The sequence below is a fragment of the Pseudonaja textilis genome, chromosome 1 (genome assembly GCF_049901715.1).
Source record: "Pseudonaja textilis isolate UNSWEBS1 chromosome 1, rPseTex1.2, whole genome shotgun sequence".
Lineage (NCBI taxonomy): Eukaryota > Metazoa > Chordata > Lepidosauria > Squamata > Elapidae > Pseudonaja > Pseudonaja textilis.
In genome coordinates this window covers 224539788-224562436 of record NC_141990.1, presented here as the reverse complement: position 1 = coordinate 224562436, position 22649 = coordinate 224539788, and the positions used below count along the sequence as shown (strand labels likewise).

The 22649-nt window shown below is 36.1% G+C and overlaps 3 protein-coding genes across 3 annotated transcripts; all 3 read right to left on the bottom strand.

The window, feature by feature from the left end:
- Window positions 1-5109: 5109 nt before the first annotated feature.
- LOC113448849 (olfactory receptor 5J3-like) lies at window positions 5110-6057 on the bottom strand. The gene has a single exon (XM_026719663.2). The coding sequence runs from the start codon at window positions 6046-6048 to the stop codon at window positions 5110-5112; it is 939 nt and encodes a 312-aa protein (XP_026575448.2). The 5' UTR covers window positions 6049-6057.
- Window positions 6058-10711: 4654 nt separating this feature from the next.
- On the bottom strand, window positions 10712-11674 carry LOC148128050 (olfactory receptor 5J3-like). The gene has a single exon (XM_087926757.1). It carries the CDS (start codon window positions 11672-11674, stop codon window positions 10712-10714), a length of 963 nt encoding a protein of 320 aa, XP_087782883.1.
- Window positions 11675-20626: 8952 nt separating this feature from the next.
- On the bottom strand, window positions 20627-21568 carry LOC113448818 (olfactory receptor 5J3-like). The gene has a single exon (XM_026719626.2). It carries the CDS (start codon window positions 21557-21559, stop codon window positions 20627-20629), a length of 933 nt encoding a protein of 310 aa, XP_026575411.2. The 5' UTR covers window positions 21560-21568.
- Window positions 21569-22649: the final 1081 nt, after the last annotated feature.

The following is a 22649-nucleotide window of genomic DNA, read 5'->3' as shown; positions in this document are numbered from 1 at the left end:
ACAGAAGCAAAAAAATCTGCAAATCCTGAGGTCTTCTTGAGTTCTCCTCTCAAGCACTCCTTTGTTTCTGATGCAATCTGAGCTGTTTAAAAAACCATATTTACACAATTACTTGACCTTGTGCACCAATTTGCATCCTTGCCATGCTGGCTTGATCTAACCCTCCCCTGAATATCCAAACAGTTCTCTTGGAAGTAAGTTGTCATCTCGTGAACTACTAAATCAAACTCTCAAAATCAACAAAATACAATAGTTGTACAGTATTGTACAGCCTTTTGATAATCAAACTCACTTGTTTTCTTCTATATCAATAGCATGTTTCACATTTTAAAATATCTGTATTTTTTTCAAGAGCCTGATTGCAGGTTTTTGAAGCTTATACTAAATATCCTTTTGCTGTTCTGAAGAAATTCAGATACTTTCCTTCAATCTTCAGTAACTCAACAGCTTTATGCAATTCTGCAGACAATAATATTTCCTTAAATTCTCTTTAGAGGGATGCAGAAATGAATTCCACTGAGAAAAACAATGGCTTGGAGAATGTATCCCCAAAGTGCTTCAAAGTGGTCCATCTACTGATTTGTGTTAATTACACAGTCAAGATTCAGTAAACCAAATTGCAATTGTTTGAAGTATTTCTCAATGAGAAATGTAATATTCACTAGAGATCGCATTCTGTCTTCTTCTTTATTTATTAATAATATTTTATCATAAACTTTTCCCACACAGTGGAACAGTCTTTTCATGTGTTTTGACTAGCTCCAATTCTTTTTTCCTTAGGCTTTGGGTTGAGAAGTGGTTTGATGGTCTTTTCTGGGGGTTTATGTCCTTGTCAGTTGTTCTTTAAACATTTTTCTTTATCATTTTCAATTTATTCATTGTTGTTACTAAATTATTTATTAAAGAAGCACGCTGCCTGAGTTGGGCATTCATTGGAATTACTGTATAAATTAGTTAAATAAATTAAAACTGAAATCTGTAACTGTAATAGTGTATGGGAATGTGCCTGGGAAATGGGGGAGGGAGTGCTGCCCAGGGAATACGATTAGAGAGGACACAGCCTGCAGATGTATAAAAGCAAAGCAAAGAACTCAGAAGGGCACCTCCCTAATTTCCAGCCTGTAAAAAAAAGGCATTGGGAGATTTTTATCATTTTACCACTCTTACAAGATTCTGTTAATGTAGCCTTACAATAAAGTAGAACTAGCCTATCTGGTTGTGCTTCCTGTCTGGTTTTCCTGGTAATGCTGAGTTAGGTTTTGCAAATTTCATACTCTTGTACATTTGACCTGCATTGTTCCCTGGGCCTCAACCCTTCATCTGCCACCCTGACCCCTCCCACCCCTGTGTTGCTCAAACAGACACCTCAGATGGGAGGTATGAACAATGTTGCTTCAGGCAGAGAAGGAGAGGAAGGCAGATAATTTACTACTTATTCTATGTGCCTTTTATTCCAGAGTGCCCACTAAGCAGAAAAGAGCTAAGACATTTTCAGTAAAGAGTTGTTTGCAATAAAAATGCCTTTCAACAATGAGGACACCTACCAGAAGGAGCATCCACTCTAGTTCATGTAGATCAAAAGAATTTAGAGATTCTGTAAATGCCCATCTTTTGTCTCTTGGCAATTCAGGTGGACACAATGATTATTATTAACTTCCACATCTTTTAAATCACAGTACCTTTCCAGCAGATAGCTGAGTTAATTTGATCCATACATTGTTGAGTTAGTTCAAGTGAGGCTTTCCGTATACAACCACACTTACTAATAAAATATTATATTGAACTCACGGCACTCCATGAGTTAGTCTCCCATTTCCCTGATACTTGTTTTATTTTATTTTATTCTTTTATTTTTGAAAGCAAAACAAAACAATAGGAGGAGATCATGTTGGGATCATGCATCAGGAAATACATCCTGAATACCTGGATGTTTCTGTCAAATGAAATGGCTTTGTATCTGAAGAAATTCAATACAAATATAATAATAATATATAATAATAATTATAATAAATTATATGTGCCCAATTGCCAGTGATTCTGGACTCTGATGCATTCTTACACTAGTGCAGATTCTGATCTCATTAGTGTTAATAGAGAATAATACAACCCAAAACAGAAATACTATTATGTTTAGTTCTGATTTGTTTCTGTTCATGTTATTCTTTTTTTTAATGAACCACTGCCATAGGAAACTTTTAAGTCTGTAAAAATAGAATTGTGTAAAATACAAAAATACAAGAGAACTCCTTTGTTCCTACAGACTCTTATATCTTGTAGTTTGTGTTTTTTTATAGAATGACACAAAACATTATTAGTTTCCTTCTCTGCTGCTCCTAAAATGTAACAGACTCTGTATTTGGAAAATGTAGAACATGCTATATACCATAGTTACAAGAAGGATATGGTTGTGACATGGACTCTTCTGGAATTACATTAAAGTTACTTTTGGCCAATATAGCTAACTAACTTATCTCTTGCAACAGACAATGTAAAAGCAGAATACAAGAGAGTAAGAGGAAAATGCTTTGGGGAGATAGGGATGCTAAGCCATCATTTTATGATTCAACTTGATTCAGAAGACATATTTTTTCTACCTAATCGTGATCCCGCAAAACTAAAATCTTTTTCAATCTCTATCATAAATACATAGCAAAATTTATAGATAGGTAGTCCTTGACTTGCAACCATAACTGAGACTAGAAGTTTGGTCATTAAGCAACGTGGTTGTCACATGAATCATCGCATGATTGAAACCAATTTCATACATTTTTTTAAACCATGGTTATTAAATGAAATACCTGTGGTTGTTAAGTGAATGACACAGTTGTTAAGTGAGTCCAGTTTTCCCATTGAATTTACTTGTCAGAAGCTGGCTGAGAACATCACTTTATTGTGATCGTGTAACCACAAGATGCCGCAATCCTTGTTTAGGTAGTCCTCAATTTACAACCACAATGGAGCCCAACATTTCTGTTGTCAAGTGAGACATTTGTTAAGTGAATGTTGCCCCATTTTACAACCTTTCTTGCTACAGTTGTTCAGTGAATTACTGCAGTTGATAAGTGAGTGACCCGGTCATTAAGTGCATCTGGTTTCCCCATTGACTTTGTCTGTCAGAAAGTCATAAAAGGTGATTACCAAATTTTGGGACACAGCAAAGGTCATAAATATGAACCAATTGCCAAGCATCTGAATTTTGATCACATGATCATGGGGATGTCACAATGGTCATAAGGGTGAAAAGCAATCATAAGGTCACTTTTTTCAGTGCCATTGTAACTGTGAACAGTCACTAAATGAACTATTTTAAGTTGAGGACTACCTGAAAATGTCAGCCAATTGCCAGGTGCTAGAATTGCAGTCACATGGAGGGTGGGTGGGTGGTTTGACAGTCATTAACTCTGAGCACAAATTGTAAGTCACTTTTCTTCAGCATAATTATAACTTTGTACCATAATTAAATGAAAATTGTAATCAAGGACAACAGTACCCATACTCATTCTTTCATTTAGTATGAGCAAATCACCAAGATATTAACATTTGTCACTACCAGCAAACATAACAAGTACTATTTTTTTTTCTTTATTACTTGCTCCCAGAAATGTTAAGACTCCAATTACAGAGCAAGATAAATTCACCTTGTTTTGCCCTGTGTTGTTTCCATAAAACGACATTATAGTAAGGATTCTAATTTTAATTGGTTTCTAAAATAATCTAGACTACTTAGGCCATAGTTAATAAATTTTAGCTGAGTTTTCAAACCTGAATTAATTCCAGGTAATCAAACTCATTGGGAAGCAGAATTCTTTCAAAGCAGACTGGATCAGAATGTTACTGTTATTCCAGTAAAGATTAAGAAAGTAAGTAAGTAAGGATAGACACAACAATAAATCTTTACGGTAATTTTATTTAATTTCTTAGTGAAGTTCTGCTCCTGAAAATTTTATTCAGTTAGATGAATCATAAAAATAATGTAGCATTTTTTTCACTTCTGGTAATGGAAAATGGGAAGATTTAAATTTTAGTCAAATTAAGGAAGGAGTCATCAAGCAAGTAGATTATGTAGAGTTATCCTACAAGTCACTGAACTGGGATCTGAACTGAAATTTGCGACTTTTGTAATTAATGAATATACGGCTATCTTTTACTTGAAAATGATTTATTTTATAAGGTTTGTATTATAGTTAGTCTAAAAACAGAAATGGATTGCCCAGAATCATAGATGAAATAATTTTGATTGCAACTGTGACACAAATATTGCTGAAAGCATTGCTGTAACTATTTGTCCTTTAAATGCTGGCTTTGTGGAGCTTCTAATAATGGTAGATAGCAGAGGTGGTATTCAGCAGGTTCTGATCAGTTCTGGAGAACTGATAGCAGAAATTTTGAGTAGTTTGGAGAACTGGCAAATACCACCTCTGACTGGAGATTTTACAGTATCTTTCCCATACCAATCCTGCCAAGCCACATCCACAGAACTGGTAGTAAAAAAATTTGAATCCCACCACTGCTAGATAGGATTAAATAATACATTCAGAAAAATATATAATGGGCATTGTGGCCCCATTAGTTATAGGAAAAGTAGTTGATACAGTACAAATTAAATTTCTGGAACATGTTATAAAAATGGATCATCAAACTTAGAATTTCGAAGGATTCAAAAACTATGTCTAAATAGCAATTTATACAGCTACAGTATTTGTCACAGTCAGGCTATGTGAAATGTAATATCAACTGCCTTGAAAATTTCTATGGATTTGAATGTGCGAGATCAAGGTATTTTTACAGAAAAAGACAACAATATCATTTCATATACAATGAAGAAGAAAAATTAACCATATAAAAGAACTTTGGAAGAGAACTAGATTTTCCTATATTATAAAATCATTGTGTTTTAACATTTAAGACACAATGATTTTATAATATTTAAAGAAATGTTAAATGTATTTACCACATTATTTTGAAATAAAAGCAAATATATAATGAATACTAGAACTCTAGGAAAACAATGCAGCCGAGTGATTTATTGTTTAATGAAACACAATGCTAACAATTTACTACTAGAGCAGCTTTTATGTAGAGCTAAACTTTGGCAAAAAGCAATGGCTCTTAAAAGTGTTGAAAATGAAATTTCCTTTCTAGGATACTTCTGAAGACACCTTTTACCTCCTGGTTCCTCATGCTATAGATTAATGGGTTGAGCATGGGGGTCACCACTACATAGAACACAGAGGCCATTTGGTCTAGGTGATAACTCTGCCTAGAGCTTGGCCGTGCATACATAAAGCTACTGCATCCATAGAAAATGGTGATGACCATGAGATGAGATGTACAAGTAGAGAAGGCTTTCCTACGGGTTGCAGTAGAATGGAGCTTAAAAATGGTGACCAGAATATAAGTATAGGAAGTGACAACAGTCAGGATTGTTACTGTTATATTGAGCCCTACAAATACAAATAACAGTAGCTCATTAAGACTGACATCTGAGCAGGAAAGAGCAAGAAGGGGAGGGGCCTCACAATAAAAATTCTTAACAATGTTTGGGCCACAGAAGGACAGTCTAGATGCAGCCATTGTGTGAATGGAAGCATTAATGATCCCAGCAAGGTAGGAAATTGCTATCAGCTGAACACACTTCCTTTGGGACATTGTGATGAAGTAGAGTAGTGGATTGCAGATTGCCATGTAGCGATCATAGGCCATCACAGCTAGGAGGTAGCACTCTGTGGTGGCAAATACACCATAAAAGTAAAGTTGTGTAAAGCAACTTGCAAAGGAAATGGACTTCTTCTCTTTTAAAAGATTGGATAACAATTTTGGGGTCACCGTTGTTGAATAACAGGTATCCAGGAAAGATAAGCCGGTAAGGAAAAAGTACATTGGTGTGTGGAGTTGAGGACTGGTTCTGATTAAGACAATCATGCCCACATTTCCCATCAAGGTGATGGCATAAACAGCCAAAAATATCACAAAAAGGATCAGCTGCAAGTGTGGGTCCTCTGTCAACCCAGTGAGTATGAATTCTGTCATCCTTGTACTATTTCCCATTAACACTGTGAAAATAAAAGACATACAGTACTCAATATTACATGTTCTTTTAACATTTGAACTACATAAGAAGCTATTTTCTGTAATCTGAAATAGGATCAGAGGTGGCATTCAGCAGGTTCTGACCAGGTCTGGAGAACCGGTAGCAAAAATTTGATTAATTTGGAGAACCGGCAAATACCACCTCTGACTGGATATTTTACAGTATCCTTCCCCTGCCACGCCCACCAAGCCACACCCACAGAACCGGTAGTAAAAACATTTGAATCCCACCACTGAATAGGATCTTGGAAGAAGGAATAAAAAATTAAATTCCAAAAAGATAAAACTGGGTGTGCCAATCTCAATATTCTGATGATACATTATAACATTAATGTTTCTTTTTGATTATTATTGAAAATGACCGAATCAAAAACCATAAAAAATAGGGAGCTACTATTTGTTATCCACAATAAGACATTACAGTGAAGACTTGGAATTACGTCTATAAAGAATAGCTACTCCATCATTAATACAGAACAATTTTGAGATTCTTACACTATCCTGATAAATCCGAAAGCCCCCAAACACCCTAAACTTACCCAATTATTTTGATCTCAACCACATCTTCATTGGTTAAAGCATTCCTTCTTTTCTGATTGTGGATGGATTGCTTCTATGTATAATGAGTTAGGAAATCCTTTGTGCATGGGTAGAAATCCAGGTATATTCCAGCTCCAGCTGTCTGTAGGTCTTCTTATTAATTTGGTTGCAGCATTTTCTTGGCTGTCTCTGCAAGGGAATATTTTCTACTGGGAAATCTTGGTATTCCCTCGGTAGTTCTATTCTTAGATAAATGCTTTCTAGAAATGGCAGGTAACTTTTGGATCTTCACCTGGAAGCTCCTTGGAGTAGGCGTTGAATTAATAGGTTTTTCTTGAAACTTTTATTGAAACTATTATTTTATTTATTAAATTTCAGAAGTTGAAATACAGTTGAAGTAATTATTATGATCAGGTGGGTGTGCAGATGAATACATAATTAAAACTTGCATTGTTTTTATCTGTTTGTACTCCCAAATTAGCCCAAGTTGCATTAGCCTAGAACACAATTTTCCAAACAAGGTACCTAAAATCCATTAATTTCAAGAATGCATAAAATATCTGGGACCTACTACATCAAGATGTTCAGATCAGTTTTATTCATAGTGGCTGCGGCAGCATCTTTCCGGTCATGCAAACATGTTTTCCATGTTCCTTGCCAGCTTCCCACAAGCAGAGTCAATGGGAAATTCAGCAGGAAGTTGGAAGTCAATTCTTCTTTTTGCCTACACACATGCATTTTATTTATCTGCTTAGGAAATTAAATATAGACTTATTATTGAAGTTCATTTGCCACTGCAGTTATTTTTCTATTGATGATACATAGTTATTTTAGATGACCATTATATCTCATCTGGTAATGGGATATAACATATGTGGTCAACCTAATTTTGCCTTGTGAAAAGGCAGCGGGGGTGGGGAGAGGAGATCATGTTTAAGAACTGCCACCAAATGTCATTGAGAACCCAGCAGGTTGTAGGTTGTCTAGTATATTCTATACTTTCCGTAATATAACACAGATATTTCAGTTATGAGTCAGTTGCCAAGCGTCATAATTCACTTTTTTCAATGCCATTGTAACTTTGAACAGTCACTAAATGGATTGTTGTAAGTTGAGGATTATCTTTATTTATGAGTGATTGCATATATGAACTTCTTTTAGAATCATAGAATCATAGGGCTGGAAGGACATTGGAAGTCTTCTAGTGCAACTCCCTTCCAAAGGCAAGAGACCTTATTTCATTCCGGACAAATGGCTGTTCAACCTGTTAGGAATTCTGTTGACTGTATAGCCCTACAGATCAAATAAAATGTGCAGCCGCCATGGGCTTTGCTGCTTGTTTTAACTGTAACAGGAAACTCTCCTCAGAACTAAAGGACCATAGGCTATACTGTTCATTATAGATTATACCTAATAAACTTACAAACACTGCCATCTACTGGCTGAAAACTTCTCTAGTTGTTGCAATACAAAATACATTCTAACATGTATTCCAACACAAACTTTTCTTGAATAATTCAACAATGGAGCAGCACAACTCCAGGAAGCAAGCTGGAGTTGGAGTTGGAATCAAGCTTCCATTGATTAAGTGTTCTTACTGTCAGGAATTTCTCCTTAGTTCCAGGTTGGATCTGTCTTTCATGAGCTTCTATTATCCTTTTTGTATTGACTCAGTATGGCCTCACTAGTGCAGGATAGAGCGGTATTATCACTTTTCATGATATTGATGCTATTCCACTTTTCATGCAGCCTAAAACTGCATTGACTTTTTTTGTCAATTGCATCACACTCTGGCTCACATTTAAGTGATAGGCCATTTGGACACCAAGATCCTTCTCACAGTTGCTACGTGCCTTGCTTTTCTCTCATCACTGAACTGCATCTTGCTGGATAGGTCCCAATGCTCATGTCTGTCAAGATTCTTCTGAACTATGACCCTATCTTCAAAGGTGTAAACCTGATTAGCTCCCATTCTATACCCTGATCTAGATAATTTATGAATATGTATAAGAGTACTAGGCCCAGAACAGAACCTTGAAGTACCCCACTGCATGCTTCCCTCCATGTAGATGCAGTTCCATGAAGGATTTTATGCTGAGTGCGGTTGTTCAGTCCACTGAAAATCCATCTGCTGGTGGTACCACATTGTTCTACCTTAGCAAGAAGTAGGCTGTGGTTGACTTTGTCAAATGCCTTTCTTACATACTTTTTCAAAACATAGATAGGTATTTTTAAACATATTTTGATCTGCATTCCTGTTCTTTCTGCCACTGTACTGCTTTTGATGGATTGGGCTATTTTTCCCCCTTTTGTGTAAACATGCCACCTTCTTGCCCTCCCATTAGTGGACTAATCATTTTGTTCGTTTTATATTGAAATACACTTTGGGGGGTTATTTTTGGCATTTGTTGCAAGTCTTTGTTCTTTCCTAACCTCAGCCATCCTGATTTCAACCATGCAAATTCGGGCTATTTGCTAGTATTCTTTTTAGTTATATATCCCTCTTCTCACTTTCATGCTTGTCCTTTTCATTCCTCAGTTTGTCAGAGAGCTCTCCGTGCAACCATTCCTTTGTTTTTATTTCTCCTTTGTTTTTCTTCCTCTGTGATATTGGTTTTGTTTGTTTGTTTTCAGAGTTTGCCATGCATCCTGAAAAAAGTTTCCTTCTAGTATTTCCATCCATGGAATCCTTCTTATTCTCAATCTTAGTTTCCTGGAGTCAACTCTCTTAAAGTCTACAATACTATTCTGAGTTTGTTCAATTACCTGTGCCTGCATTTTGGCAAATTCTAATACAACATGGTCATTTTCCTCAAGAGTTCCTACAGCTTCCATTCCCTCCATCATTTCATCCCTATGAAGTATAGCTCACCCTTAGTACCCACCTCCACGTTTTAGTTGACAAAGTTGTTAGCTAGGCATTTCAGAAACCTGTTCAATCTCTCACTTGCTTTAAGTTTGTTTTCCAGTTAATACAAGGTAGTTAAAGTCCACCATTATTACACAGGTATTTCTGCACATCTCAGCTAACTGATTAGCAAAGAGTTCATCTATATCCTCCACTTGGTTTGATTTTCCTGATTGATGTTATTATTTATCATGTATTTCTGTTATTATTATAAGAAAGTTATAAATAGTCCAATTTTAAGACTGATTCAAAGGGATGCTAGTGGTGATTGGTTTTTATTTTTCTGCATAGGGAAAAAATCCAGAATAGCTGCCACAAAGACTACAAAGATGGTAAGCTTACTGAAGTGAGGAGCACAGCAGAATTGTACTGAGGAAAATCAGTTATAGATCCCTTCCATTTTACAACAATTTCTCTCACATTAAAATTTTGTTCATAAACCTGCCTGCTGGGGGTGGGGAGGGGAGATTGTTGGAAGGGGGGAAAGGAAGAGAAAAAGAAAGTTATACAACATATTTTTGTTGAAGACGAAGAAAAAAGGACATCATCTTTGTCATAATAGTTGCTTCTTTAATATGATACATCATTACTGGGTATTAAAAAGTATATAGGTGTCATTGAATTCCTACCCTGTTGTAACAATCCATTAGCTGAAATAAAAGTAATTAATTGTATAGGTGAAATATTGGAAGAATAATTAAATTCTGTTCTACTAACCAAAATAAACAAAACATAATCCTTCAGCTTATTAAAGAAACAGCTATGGTTATTGGCAAAACATTCATATATGAAATGGCTAAGAAATAATTTGCAGTTCTGTCTTGATGGTCCATAACCATATTGTGTACCAATCGGAGTGATCATCATGGGAATTTCAATTCAGAGCACACAGAAAAACACAAACAAACAAACAAACAAACACATACAGACATGTATACTGCATGTATACATAGGCCCAGGCAGCTCACTGAGGTTGCATCATTAACATTTAGCAGTTGGATGCCATTAATTGATTTTAGGAAAAAAACAATGGTATCTTGCATAAATGTTCAATTGTATGAATCCAGTACTCCCTTAAATGAAAGCAAGACAAATTCATTCAAGTAACCTTCCAAGTAGAAACGTGTCAGGTAATTATTAATGTACACAAATATTCCTCTATATTTATATATGTCACTGTAGTTCTAAGGGTATTTGGTGTTTGGTATAAAAAAGGAATGCAATCTTTTTTTCCAGAATTTTTCTGAAGGCAACTTTTACCTCCTGGTTCCTCAGGCTGTAGATCAAGGGGTTGAACATTGGAGTCACTATTACATACAACACAGAAGCTATTTGATTTGTGTAATGAGACTTTCCAGGTTGTGCATAAACAAAGGTACCACATCCATAAAAAATAGTGATGACCATGAGGTGAGATGTACACGTAGAGAAAGCTTTCCTCTGAGCCTTGGCAGAGTGCATCTTTAAAATGGTGATCAGGACATAAGTGTAAGATGTGAGAATCACCAGGCTTGTTGCTAATGAATTGAAGCCAATAAATATCACTATCAATAGATAATTTAAACTAATATTTGAACAGGCAATTTGTAATAGTGCAGGACCCTCACAGAAAAAATTCTTAATGATGTTTGATCCAGAAAAGAGCAACCGAGATGCAGGAATGATATGCACTAAAGAATTTAGGAGGCCAATAATGTAGGAAATGACTACTAGTTGAAAACATTTTACTTGGGTCATGGTGACCAAGTATAGTAGAGGGTGACAGATGGCCACATATCGGTCATAGGCCATGATAGCTAGGAGGAAACACTCTGCAGTGGAAAGTGCACCATAAAAGTAAATTTGAGTAAAACAACCTGCAAAAGAAATAACTTTTTTCTCTTTTAAAAGATGGCATAGGAACTGTGGGGTGATAGCTGATGAACAGCAGATATCCATAAATGATAAGTGAGTGAGGAAAAAGTACATTGGTGTGTGGAGTTGCGGACTGATCCATATTAAGACAATCATGCCCGCATTCCCCAACAAAGTGATAGCATAAATGATTAAAAAAATCACAAAGAGGATGAGTTGCCACTGTGGATCATCAGTCAACCCTCTGAGTATGAATTCTGTCACCTGTGAACTGTTTCCCATTGAAACAGAGGAGCTCTGTGGAAACTGAAAGAAGGCAGTAATCAGAGTCATACAGTATCTGACCAATGGAAAGATGCAAACAAGAGTAAGATGTTTATCATGACAAATGAGTTATGATTTCAATCAAAATAAAATAGAACCTGATTAAAATTCAGCTTAAGAATCATGGTCACGCAGTGTGGATGCAGGAGAAGGATGAGAATATAGAATAGAACATCCACGCAGGGTAGATTTCTTCACTCTGTATGTGACGAAAGATACAAAGCATTGAAATTGACATGCTGAAAAAATACATGGACGAGGAATGAAAAGCCACTTTCCCATGGTGTGACAATAACATTATTTCTTCTTCCGTATTATTACTGAATAACAAGCAAATTTCATGGAGTAAAAGATGGGAGGCTAGTTTGTGATGTAAAGGGATATCAATGAAGGAAAACTAAAAATTTGGTCCTGTGACCAATGGAATGTTTAAAGTGAAATCTGTTCCTCAAATACCTGAAAAATCGTGAAAAAGAAAAAAATAATTCCCTTTCCCAATCATGGTATAATGGTTTATGAATAATTTCTATTAGAATTATGTTTATAAAGAAAGTTTTTTGTGGTTTTAACACCCAGCAGTTTTAAACTATTCAGACTAGTCTGATAAAACCCAGAAAATCCCAAGCAGCCTGAATTTACCTATTGACTCTCATCTCTGTGACATCCACAATAGCATTCCTTCTTTTCTGGATGTAAAAAAGATTACTTCTATATGAAGTGAGTTAGGAAATTCTTTGCTTCTGGGAAGAAATGCAGATATCTTCTAGCTCCAGGTTCCAAGTCTTCTTAATTTGATCACAGCATTTCTTTGGCTGATCTTAGTTTGTGCAAGAGATCCTCCTAAAACTATTGAGAAACTTGCTATTCCCTAAGTAGACCCTATGTTAGACAAATACTTTCTATTAATTTTCATTAACAGAAATTGAAGCGGCATTGCAACTTTCAATGTTCAATTTAAAATTCTGATTGAAAATTTCAGCTTATTTTTGAGAAGTTGCAATACATTTGAAATAATGTTAGTTGAGGTATGCCGATGGACATCTGCAAGTTTCCTTATATGACACAGAGATTTCAACCATCAATTTGTTCCCAGTGTTATTAGTGATTGTATATGTTTGTTTGTATTTGTTTGTTTCTTATTATCTCTCAAGGGTTATAATGGAAATTTGAATGGTCATATATTAAAGATGACGTACCTGAGACTGACTAAAGGCTATTTATTGATGAAGGAGAAGAAAGAAGGAAAGAGAAAGAAAGAAAGAAAGAAAGAAAGAAAGAAAGAAAGAAAGAAAGAAAGAAAGAAAGAAAGAAAGAAAATATTTTGATTAGTTGCCTCTAAGTAAAGCCCATATGATACTGCAACCTCACCAAACTTAAAAGGAAAGCAGAAATGTACAGAAGAAAATGTATGGAGTCCAAAGCTGGACCTAACCAGTTTTTACATTGGTGTGTGGAGTTGAAGACTGATCCATATTAAGACAATCATGCCCATATTCCCCAACAAAGTGATAGCATGAATGATAAAAAAAATCACAAAGAGGACGAGTTGCAAACGCGGATCGTCAGTCAACCCTCTGATTATGAATTCTGTCACCTGTGAACTGTTTCCCATTGGAACAGAAGCTCTCTAGAAACTGAAAGAAGGCAGTAATCAGAATCATACGGTATCTGACCAATGGAAAGATGCAAACAAGAGTAAGATATTTATCATGGCCAATGAATCATGATTTCAATGAAAATAAAATCGAACCTGATTAAAATTCAGCTTAATAATCGTCCTCCAGTGTGGATATAGGAGAAGGAATAGAATATACAATAGCTGAAAAATAGTGAAAAAGAAGATAATTCCATTTCCCAATCATGCTATAATGGTTTCTGAGTAGTTTCTATTAGAATTATATTTATAAAGGACGTTTTCTGCATTTTTAGCAGTTTTAGCAGTTTTAAATATTCAGATTAGTCTGATAAAACCCAGAAAATCCCAAGCAGCCTGAACTGACCTATTGACTCTGATCTCAGTGACATCTACAATAGCATTTCTTCTTTTCTCGACGTAGGTGGAAAACTTCTATATGAAATGATTTAGGAAATCCTTTGCTTCTGGGAAGAAATGCATGTATCTTCTAGCACCAGGTTATCTTAATTTGGTCACAGCATTTCCTTGGTTGTCTTTTGATCTTAGTTTGTGCAAGAGTTCCTAAATCTTTTGGGAAACCTTGCTATTCCCTAAGTAGCTCTTACCTACATTGCAACTTTTTAATGTTCCATTAACAACTCTGATTGAAAATTTTAGCTTATTTTTGAGAAGTTGCAATACATTTGAAATATTGTTAGTTGAGATATGCCAATGGACATCTACAATTTTCCTTTTATGACATAGTGATTTCAACCATCAGCTTGTTCCCAGTGTTATTAGTGATTGTATATGTTTGTTTGTATTTGTTTGTTTCTTATTATCTCTTATTATCTCAGATATTTACTCTATTTAAAGTTCTTGGTAGCCCTTGACTTATGACCAAAATTGAGCCCAACATTTCTGTGGTTGTGAGACATTCATTAAATGAGTTTTGCCCCATTTTATGACCTTTCTTGTCACAGTTGTTAAATGAATCATCACAGTTGTTAAATTAGTAACAAAGTGGTTAAGTGAATCTGGCTTCCCTATTGAATATGCTTGTCAGAAGGTCACCAAAGGTAATCATAGGACCATGGGATACTGCAACCATCATAAATATGAACCAGTTGCTAAGCATCTGAATTTTGATCATTTGACCATGGGGATGTCACAAACGGTGATGAGTATGAAAATTGGTCATAAGTCACTTTTTTCAGTGCCATTGTAAATTTGAATGGTCACTAAATGAACTGTTTAGTGAACGTGGACCACCTGTTTTCTCATCTCCACTTCTCATCATAAGATAAGAATAATAGTAAAGGTAATAATTGATTAAAGTTGATTCTTGTAACAGTTGAATGATCCTTTATCTGATGACATCATGAGATTCTCTAATGTCCCCATGTCTAAGATAAACACTTTCCTGGAAAAGGGATTTTTAAGATGCCTTTTCCTGGAATAATAGCTATAGATCCCTTACTTTACAAGAGACCAAAAAGAAAGAATTCTACCAGTATGTATTTTTCTTGCCTTGAAATCCATTTCTTGGACTTATCCTCTTTTTACTATCCTTCTAACCTTCCATCCTTCATCTATTGTTTTTCATATATTCATCACTGTATTTTCACACCTTCCTGATCATTGACTCTCAAGCTTGGATGGGTTATCCTAACATGATGGAGGAGAAAACATTTGAATGGCCATGAAAAATACTTCCTTCTCTGGGTCATCTACCAGAGCAGCTGGAGTGGAGGAATCTTTAACTTTCCTTCCTGGAATACCTAGTGGAGGGGGACTCTACAATTTGGGAGCTAACAAAAGTTTGACTTCTACGTAGAACGGTATGGATGACCAGATTGTTCCTGTGATATAGTTTTTTTCTAAATCTAAGCCAGTCCTGGATGGTTAGCAAGCAAGCCTATGCATTGCAAATTGAATTTCCAAGTAATCCTCATTAGTTAATATTTTTTTACAAATTAATGAGAGTTGAGTAACTGATGTCAGAACAGCCTGCTCTTGCAATAGTTGCATCTGATCCATCAGCCAAAGCTAGGCAAAGATGCTCCTGGCCATGGCTTCCATTTTGAAGCAGGGTTCTTGAAAAACCAAGATCATAACCTGCTCCTTTTTCAATGGTATAATACAATTTAGAAGTCTTTTGAAGCACCTAGGAGGATTTCATCTCCCTGGTCATGGAACCCCAGGTTCTGCAGTACCTAAAATGGACTGCAGTCTCATAATGAAATGGCTGCAAGCAAGAACCAAGCTGAGAAAGCACCAAGTATCCACAATCCAAAACTCAGCCCACTAGATTTCTGACACAGGAACCCCAACCCCATTTTTTTTTATCTTATTAGGTCTGATAATAAAGACCAGTCCATTGCCTTTTCTCCAATCAGTCATGGTGGTGTATGGACTTACTGTGGATCCAAAAGTTTAATTCCACTGTCAAAAACCTTCCTGGGTAGAAATTTGTTCTGAACCCCTCTGCTGGGCGTGCTTGTATGGGGGAGACAGAGAGAGATGGGTGGTAGAGGAGGAGGAGGGGAAAAAGAAAACAATGAAACATTGTTTGTTGAAGGAAGAAAAGAACAACATTTTTTCATTGTTATATTTTTTATTATGTTTTTAACTTCTTTACAATGATTCAGAGGTGGTATTCAGCAGGTTCTAACCAGTTCTGGAGAACCAGGAAATACCACCTCTGACTGGCCCCACCCCCATCTCTGCCTCTTGAGTCCCAGCTGATTGGCTGGGTCTTCTTTTGTTGCCCTGCACAGGAGAACGGAGCTGGAAAGCAGGTTATGGGATGGGGAGGGAATGGGGATTCCTTCCCCTGACATGCCCACCAAGCCACGCCATGCCCCCAAGCCATGCCACGCCCACCAAACCATGCTCACAGAACCACTGACACCTACCAACTCTCTCTCACACACATTCAAACACACAGATACACACACACAAGCGGGGGGAGAGGGAGAGAGGGCAATGCATACCATTCATGACTACAAAGACCTAAATAGGGTAATAATTAAAGACCCTTATCCACTGCCACTTATCTCAGATCTTGAGTGGCTACCAAAGGCACACATCTTTACAAAACTAGACTTGAGCAGTGTTTACAACCTAATCAGAATGAAAGAAAGATATGAGTATTAAACAGCCTTCTATACAAGATACAGGTTTGAATATACACTTATGCCTTTTGACTTGGAGCTTGTTTTTGTAGGTGCATGAATGACACATTTTCAAAAATTCTAGCCAAGTTTGTTGTAGTGAACTTAGGTGACAGATTAGTTTACTTCAAAGATCTCTTCTTGCATATCACCCATGCCAGAAATGTATTGTAAAAATTATGGGACAACAACCTTTTTGCCAAACTTGAAAAATGTACATTTGACCTGCGTGGGTCTCTGAAACCACAGAGTCAGGCAGAGTATTCCAGACATCGACCACTCTGTTGCTGAAGTCGTATTTCCTGTAATCACGTTTGTTGCAGTTTACCTTGAGTTTGTATCTATTGTGTGCTCTTGTATGGTTGAAGCTGAAGTATTCATTGACAGGTAGGACATTGCAATGTATGATTTTATATACCATACTTAGATCAGACCAAAGGCGGCGTAGTTCTAGATTTTCTAGGTCTAGAATTTCAAGTCTGGTGGCATATGGTATTCTGCAATGAGTAGAGGAGTGGAGAACTCTTTTTGTGAAATATTTCTGGACTTTCTCAACTGTGTTAATATCAGATACATAACGTGGGTTATAGACTGATGAGCTCTATTCGAGTACTGGTCTAGCAAATGTTTTGTATGCTCTAGTTAGAAGTGTGATATTACCAGAGAAAAAGCTATGTATGGTTAGGTTAACAATTCTTAATGCCTTCTTGGCTATGTAGTTACAGTGGGCTCTAGCACTTAGATCATTAGAGATGAGTACTCCAAGGACCTTGACAGAGTTTGGATCATCAACAAGGTCTTGACTATTCAGCTTGTATTTTATTTTATGACTTTTTTTGCCAATATGTAAGACAGAGCATTTATTTGTTGAGATTTGAAGTTGCCATTTGTTTGACCATTCTGATACATAGTTCTGTTTGAAGGGTAGCAGTATTGTCTGTGGTGTTAAATAGCTTTACATCATCAGCGAAGAGAATGCAGTTGCTCTTAATATGATCACAGATGTCATTTATGTAGAGTATGAAGAGAGTTGGTCCTAGAACACTGCCTTGGGGGACACCACTGTTGACAGGTACAGAATTTGATAGGACGCTCCCAATTTTGACCATTTGTTGTCTGTTTGACAGGAATGCTTCTATCCAGTTATGCAGGTGTCCAGAGATACCATAAGATTTTAGTTTTAGTAGTAGTTTGTCTTGTATCACTGAATCAAAGGCTTTACAGAAGTCTATGTAGATTGCGTCTATTGCTTTGCTCTGGTCGAGTTGTGTACTCCATATGTTTTTGGAGTGTAAGAGTTGCAGATTACAGGATAGTTGTTTTTTTCCTGAAACCAAATTGTTTATTAGAGAGTAGGTTGTTTGTCTCTCAGTGGAGGAAAATGGATTGGTTAATAATTGATTCCATGATTTTACAGGTGATGTAGCATAAAGAGATTGGTCTGTAATTTTCAACTAGGCTGGTTTCTCACTTTTTGAGGATGGGGATGACTGTGGCTTGTTACCATAGTTTTGGCAAGGAGCTGGTCCTGAAAGATTTTTCAAAGATTATGCTTAGAGGTTCGGCTATGGCAGTGGATAGCTTTTTTAAGAAGTACGCACATATTCTGTCCGGTCCAATAGATAGAGATGGTTTTAGATTGCGTAGTGCTTTTTCAACATTGTCTTCTGTAAAATCGATGTGTACTGGATCTTTGTAGTTGTCTGTGGTTCAACTAGGAAATACTGGGCATGATCCATTTTTTACAAATACTGAGCCAAAGAATGTGTTAAAGAGGTTGGCTTTAATGGTGTTGTCGTTGCAGTCTTTACCATTAGGTCCTTTCAGGGGTGGGATGGACCTTGAGTCTTTTAGTTTGTTGTTTACAAAATTGTAGAAAGCGCGGGTGGAATTGGTGCATAGAAAGTTTTCCTCTTGTTTAATGTGATAATTGGTGCATTCAGTCTTTATCTGGTGGCATAAATTTTTGTATCGGCTTTTGAAGTTGGCAACGTGACCAGATTTGGTTTTGCATCAAAGTGATTTCTTTTTGGATTGAAGCTTCCTTATTGTTTTGGGTAATTTGTTTTTTCTGGTTTTGGGAGTTGTTATTGGTACATACAGTTTGATGACACTTTTGACTTCAAGTAAAAATATGTTGTAATGGTCTTCTACATTATTGCATCCAGTTAATATGAGGTAGATTGAAGTCACCAAGAAAGATAAAAGCATGTGGGCAGGATGTTGCCCATGTTAGTAGTGAATTTAGCTTGTTTACATGTTCAATGTCATAATCAGGGGCTCTGTAACATAGTAAGAATTGAAATGTGATATTTAAGGACAGTTCACCGATTATGTAGAGTTATCCTACAAGTCACTGACCTGGGAGCTGAATTGAAATTTGTGACTTTTGTAATTAATGAATATACCGCTATCTTTTACTTGGGAATGATTTATTTTCTAAGGTTTGTACTATAGCTAGTCTAAAACCCAGAAATGGATTGCCCAGGATCATAGATAAAATAATTTTGATTGCAACTGTGACACAAATATTGTTGAAAGTATTGCTGTAAATATTTGTCCTTTAAATGCTAGCTTTGTGAAGCTTCTAATAATACCAAACAACTGGTAGATAGCAGAGGTGGTATTGAGCAGGTTCTGACCAGTTCTGGAGAACCAATAGTGGATTTTTTTTTTGGAAACAATTTTATTGGTTTTTTAAAAACAAACAAAACATAAAAACATCAGCTCTCTTCCATACATATATACAAGCAGTGTGTCGGTTGGTTCATCAGTTTTGTGCATTCATTTCGTAGTCTCAATTACAGTTACATTACATAATAGCTCGTATTATCAATCCAAACTTATATATCCTAGTATCACTATTAGAAAATCATTTGACTATGATTTTATTCATTCATACTTTATAAGATAACTATAATTTAAGTAGTTTATTCTTTAACGAATCATATAATCATACCAAATCTATCCTAAAAACACTTTATAGATGTGAAGTCAAGTAACAAAAGAAAAAAAAAAACCAAAAACCAAAGATATCTTTTCTAAATATTCTATTATTGTATTTTATCATCCAACCATTGATAGAAAAGGTCCCAAATTTTATAAAATTGTTTATCCTCTTGCTCTCTAATTTCAAATGTCAATCTACTCATCTCAGCACGTTCCAATATTTTCTTAATAATGGTAATGATGGTATTTTCTCATTTTTCCAATTTTTAGCAAATACAAACCTAGCCGCTGTTAATACATTTACAATCAGATATTTCAAGTCTTTACTGTATGTATCTGGTAAGATTCCCAATAAAAAAACCTCCGGTTTCAAATCTATGTGTTTCTTTGTCATTTTTTCCAACCACATGCGGATTTTAGTCCAATATTTTCTACCGATAGTGGAAATTTTGAGTAGTTTGGAGAACTGGCAAATATCACCTCTGACTGGAGATTTCACAGTATCCTTCCCATACCAATCCCGCCAAGCCACGCTCACAGAACCGGTAGTAAAAAATTTTGAATCCCACCACTGCTAGATAGGATTAAATAATACATTCGGAAAAATATATAATGGGCATTGTGGCCCCATTAGTTATAGGAAAAGTCACTGATACAGTACAAATTAAATTTCTGGAACATGTTATAAAAATGGATCATCAAACTTAGAATTTTGAAGGATTAAAAAAACTATGTCTAAATAGCAATTTATACAGCTACAGTATTTGTCACAGTCATGCTATGTGAAATCAACTGCCTTGGAAATTTCTATGGATTTGAATGTGCTAGATCAAAACATTTTTACAGAAAAAGACAACAATATCATTTCATATACAATGAAAAAGAAAAATTAATCATATAAAAGAACTTTGGAAGAGAGAACTAGATTTTCCTATATTATAAAACTGTTGTGTTTTAACATTTAAGACACAATGATTTTATAATATTTAAAGAAATGTTAAATGTATTTATCACATTATTTTGAAGTAAAAGCAAATATATAATGAACACTAGAACTATAGGAAAAAAATACAGTTGAGTGATTTATTGTTTAATGAGACACAATGCTAACAATTTGCTACTAGAGCAGCTTTTATGTAGAACTAAATTTTGACAAAAAACAACTGGCTCTTAAAAGTGTTGAAATTTTCTTTCTAGGATATTTCTGAAGGCACCTCTTACTTCCTGGTTCCTCATGCTGTAGATTAATGGGTTGAGCATGGGGGTCACCACTACATAGAACACAGAGGCCATTTGATCTAGGTGATAACTCTGCCTAGAGCTTGGCCGTGCATACATAAAGCTACCGCATCCATAGAAAATGGTGATGACCATGAGGTGAGATGTACAAGTAGAGAAGGCTTTCCTACGGGTTGCAGTAGAATGGAGCTTAAAAATGGTGACCAGTATATAAGTGTAGGAAGCGAGGACAGTCAGGATTGTTACTGTTATATTGAGCCCTACAAATACAAATAACAGTAGATCGTTAAGACTGACATCTGAGCAGGAAAGAGCAAGAAGGGGAGGGGCCTCACAATAAAAATTCTTAACAATGTTTGGGCCACAGAAGGACAGTCTAGATGCAGCCATTGTGTGAATGGAAGCATTAATGGTCCCAGCAAGGTAGGAAATTGCTATCAGCTGAACACACTTCCTTTGGGACATTGTGATGAAGTAGAGTAGTGGATTGCAGATTGCCATGTAGCGATCATAGGCCATTACAGCTAGGAGATAGCTCTCTGTGGTGGCAAATACAGCGTAAAAGTAAAGCTGAATAAAGCAACCTGCAAAGGAAATGGACTTCTTCTCTTTTAAAAGATTGGATAGAAAGTTTGGGGTCACCGTTGTTGAATAACAGGTATCCAGGAAAGATAAGCCGGTAAGGAAAAAGTACATTGGTGTGTGGAGTTGAGGACTGGTTCTGATTAAGACAATCATGCCCACATTTCCCATCAAGGTGATGGCATAAACAGCCAAAAATATCACAAAAAGGATCAGCTGCAAGTGTGGCTCCTCTGTCAACCCAGTGAGTATGAATTCTGTCACCCTTGTGCTATTTCCCATTAACACTGTGAAAATAAAAGAAATGCAGCACTCAATGTTACATGTTCTCTTAACATTTGAACTACATAAGAAGCTATTTTCTGTAATCTGAAATAGGATCTTGGAAGATAGAATAAATAATTAAGTTCTAAAAAGATAAAACTGGGTATGCCATTGTCAATATTCTGATACAGCAGAGGTGGTATTCAGCAGGTTCTGACCAGTTCTGGAGAACTGGTAGAGGATATTTTGAGTAGTTCGCAGAACCAGCAAACACCACCTCTGACTGAAGATTTTACAGTATCCTTCCCTACGTTGCCCACCAAGCCACTCCCACAGAACTGGTAGCAAAGAAGTTTGAATCCCCCCACTGAGATAGAGCCTATTATAACATTAATGTTTCTTTGTGATTATTATTGAAGAATGACCAAATGAAATACCATAAAAATAGGGAGCTAATATTTGTGATCCACAATAAGACCTTACAGTGAAGACTTGGAGTTACATCTATAAAGAATAGCTACTCCACCATTAACACAGAACAATTTTGAGATTCTTACATTATCCTGATAAACCCCAAAGCCCCCAAACATCCTCAGCTTACCCAATTGCTCTGATCTCAACCACATCTTCATTGGTTAAAGCATTCCTTCTTTGCTGATTGTGGGTGGGTTGCTTCTTTAGGAAATCCTTTCTGCGTGGGTAGAAATCCAGATGTATTCAGCTACAGCTGTCTCTAGGTCTTCTTATTAATTTGGTTGCAGCATTTTCTTGGCTGTCTCTGCAAGGGAATATTTTCTACTGGGAAACCTTGGTATTCCCTCGGTAGTTCTATTCTTAGATAAATGCTTTTTAGAAACAGCAGCTGCATGGTAACTTTTATATCCTCACCTGGAAGCTCCTAAGAGTAGACGTTGAATTAATAGATTTTTCTTGAAACTTTTATTCTAAATTTTAGAAGTTAAAATACAGTTGAAGTAATTAATACTATCAGGTGGGTGTGCAAGTGGACATATTACTAAAGCTCTCATTGTGTTTATCTGTTTGTACTCTCAAATTAGCCCAAGATGAATTAGAGCACAATTTTACAAACAAGGTATAGAAAATCCAT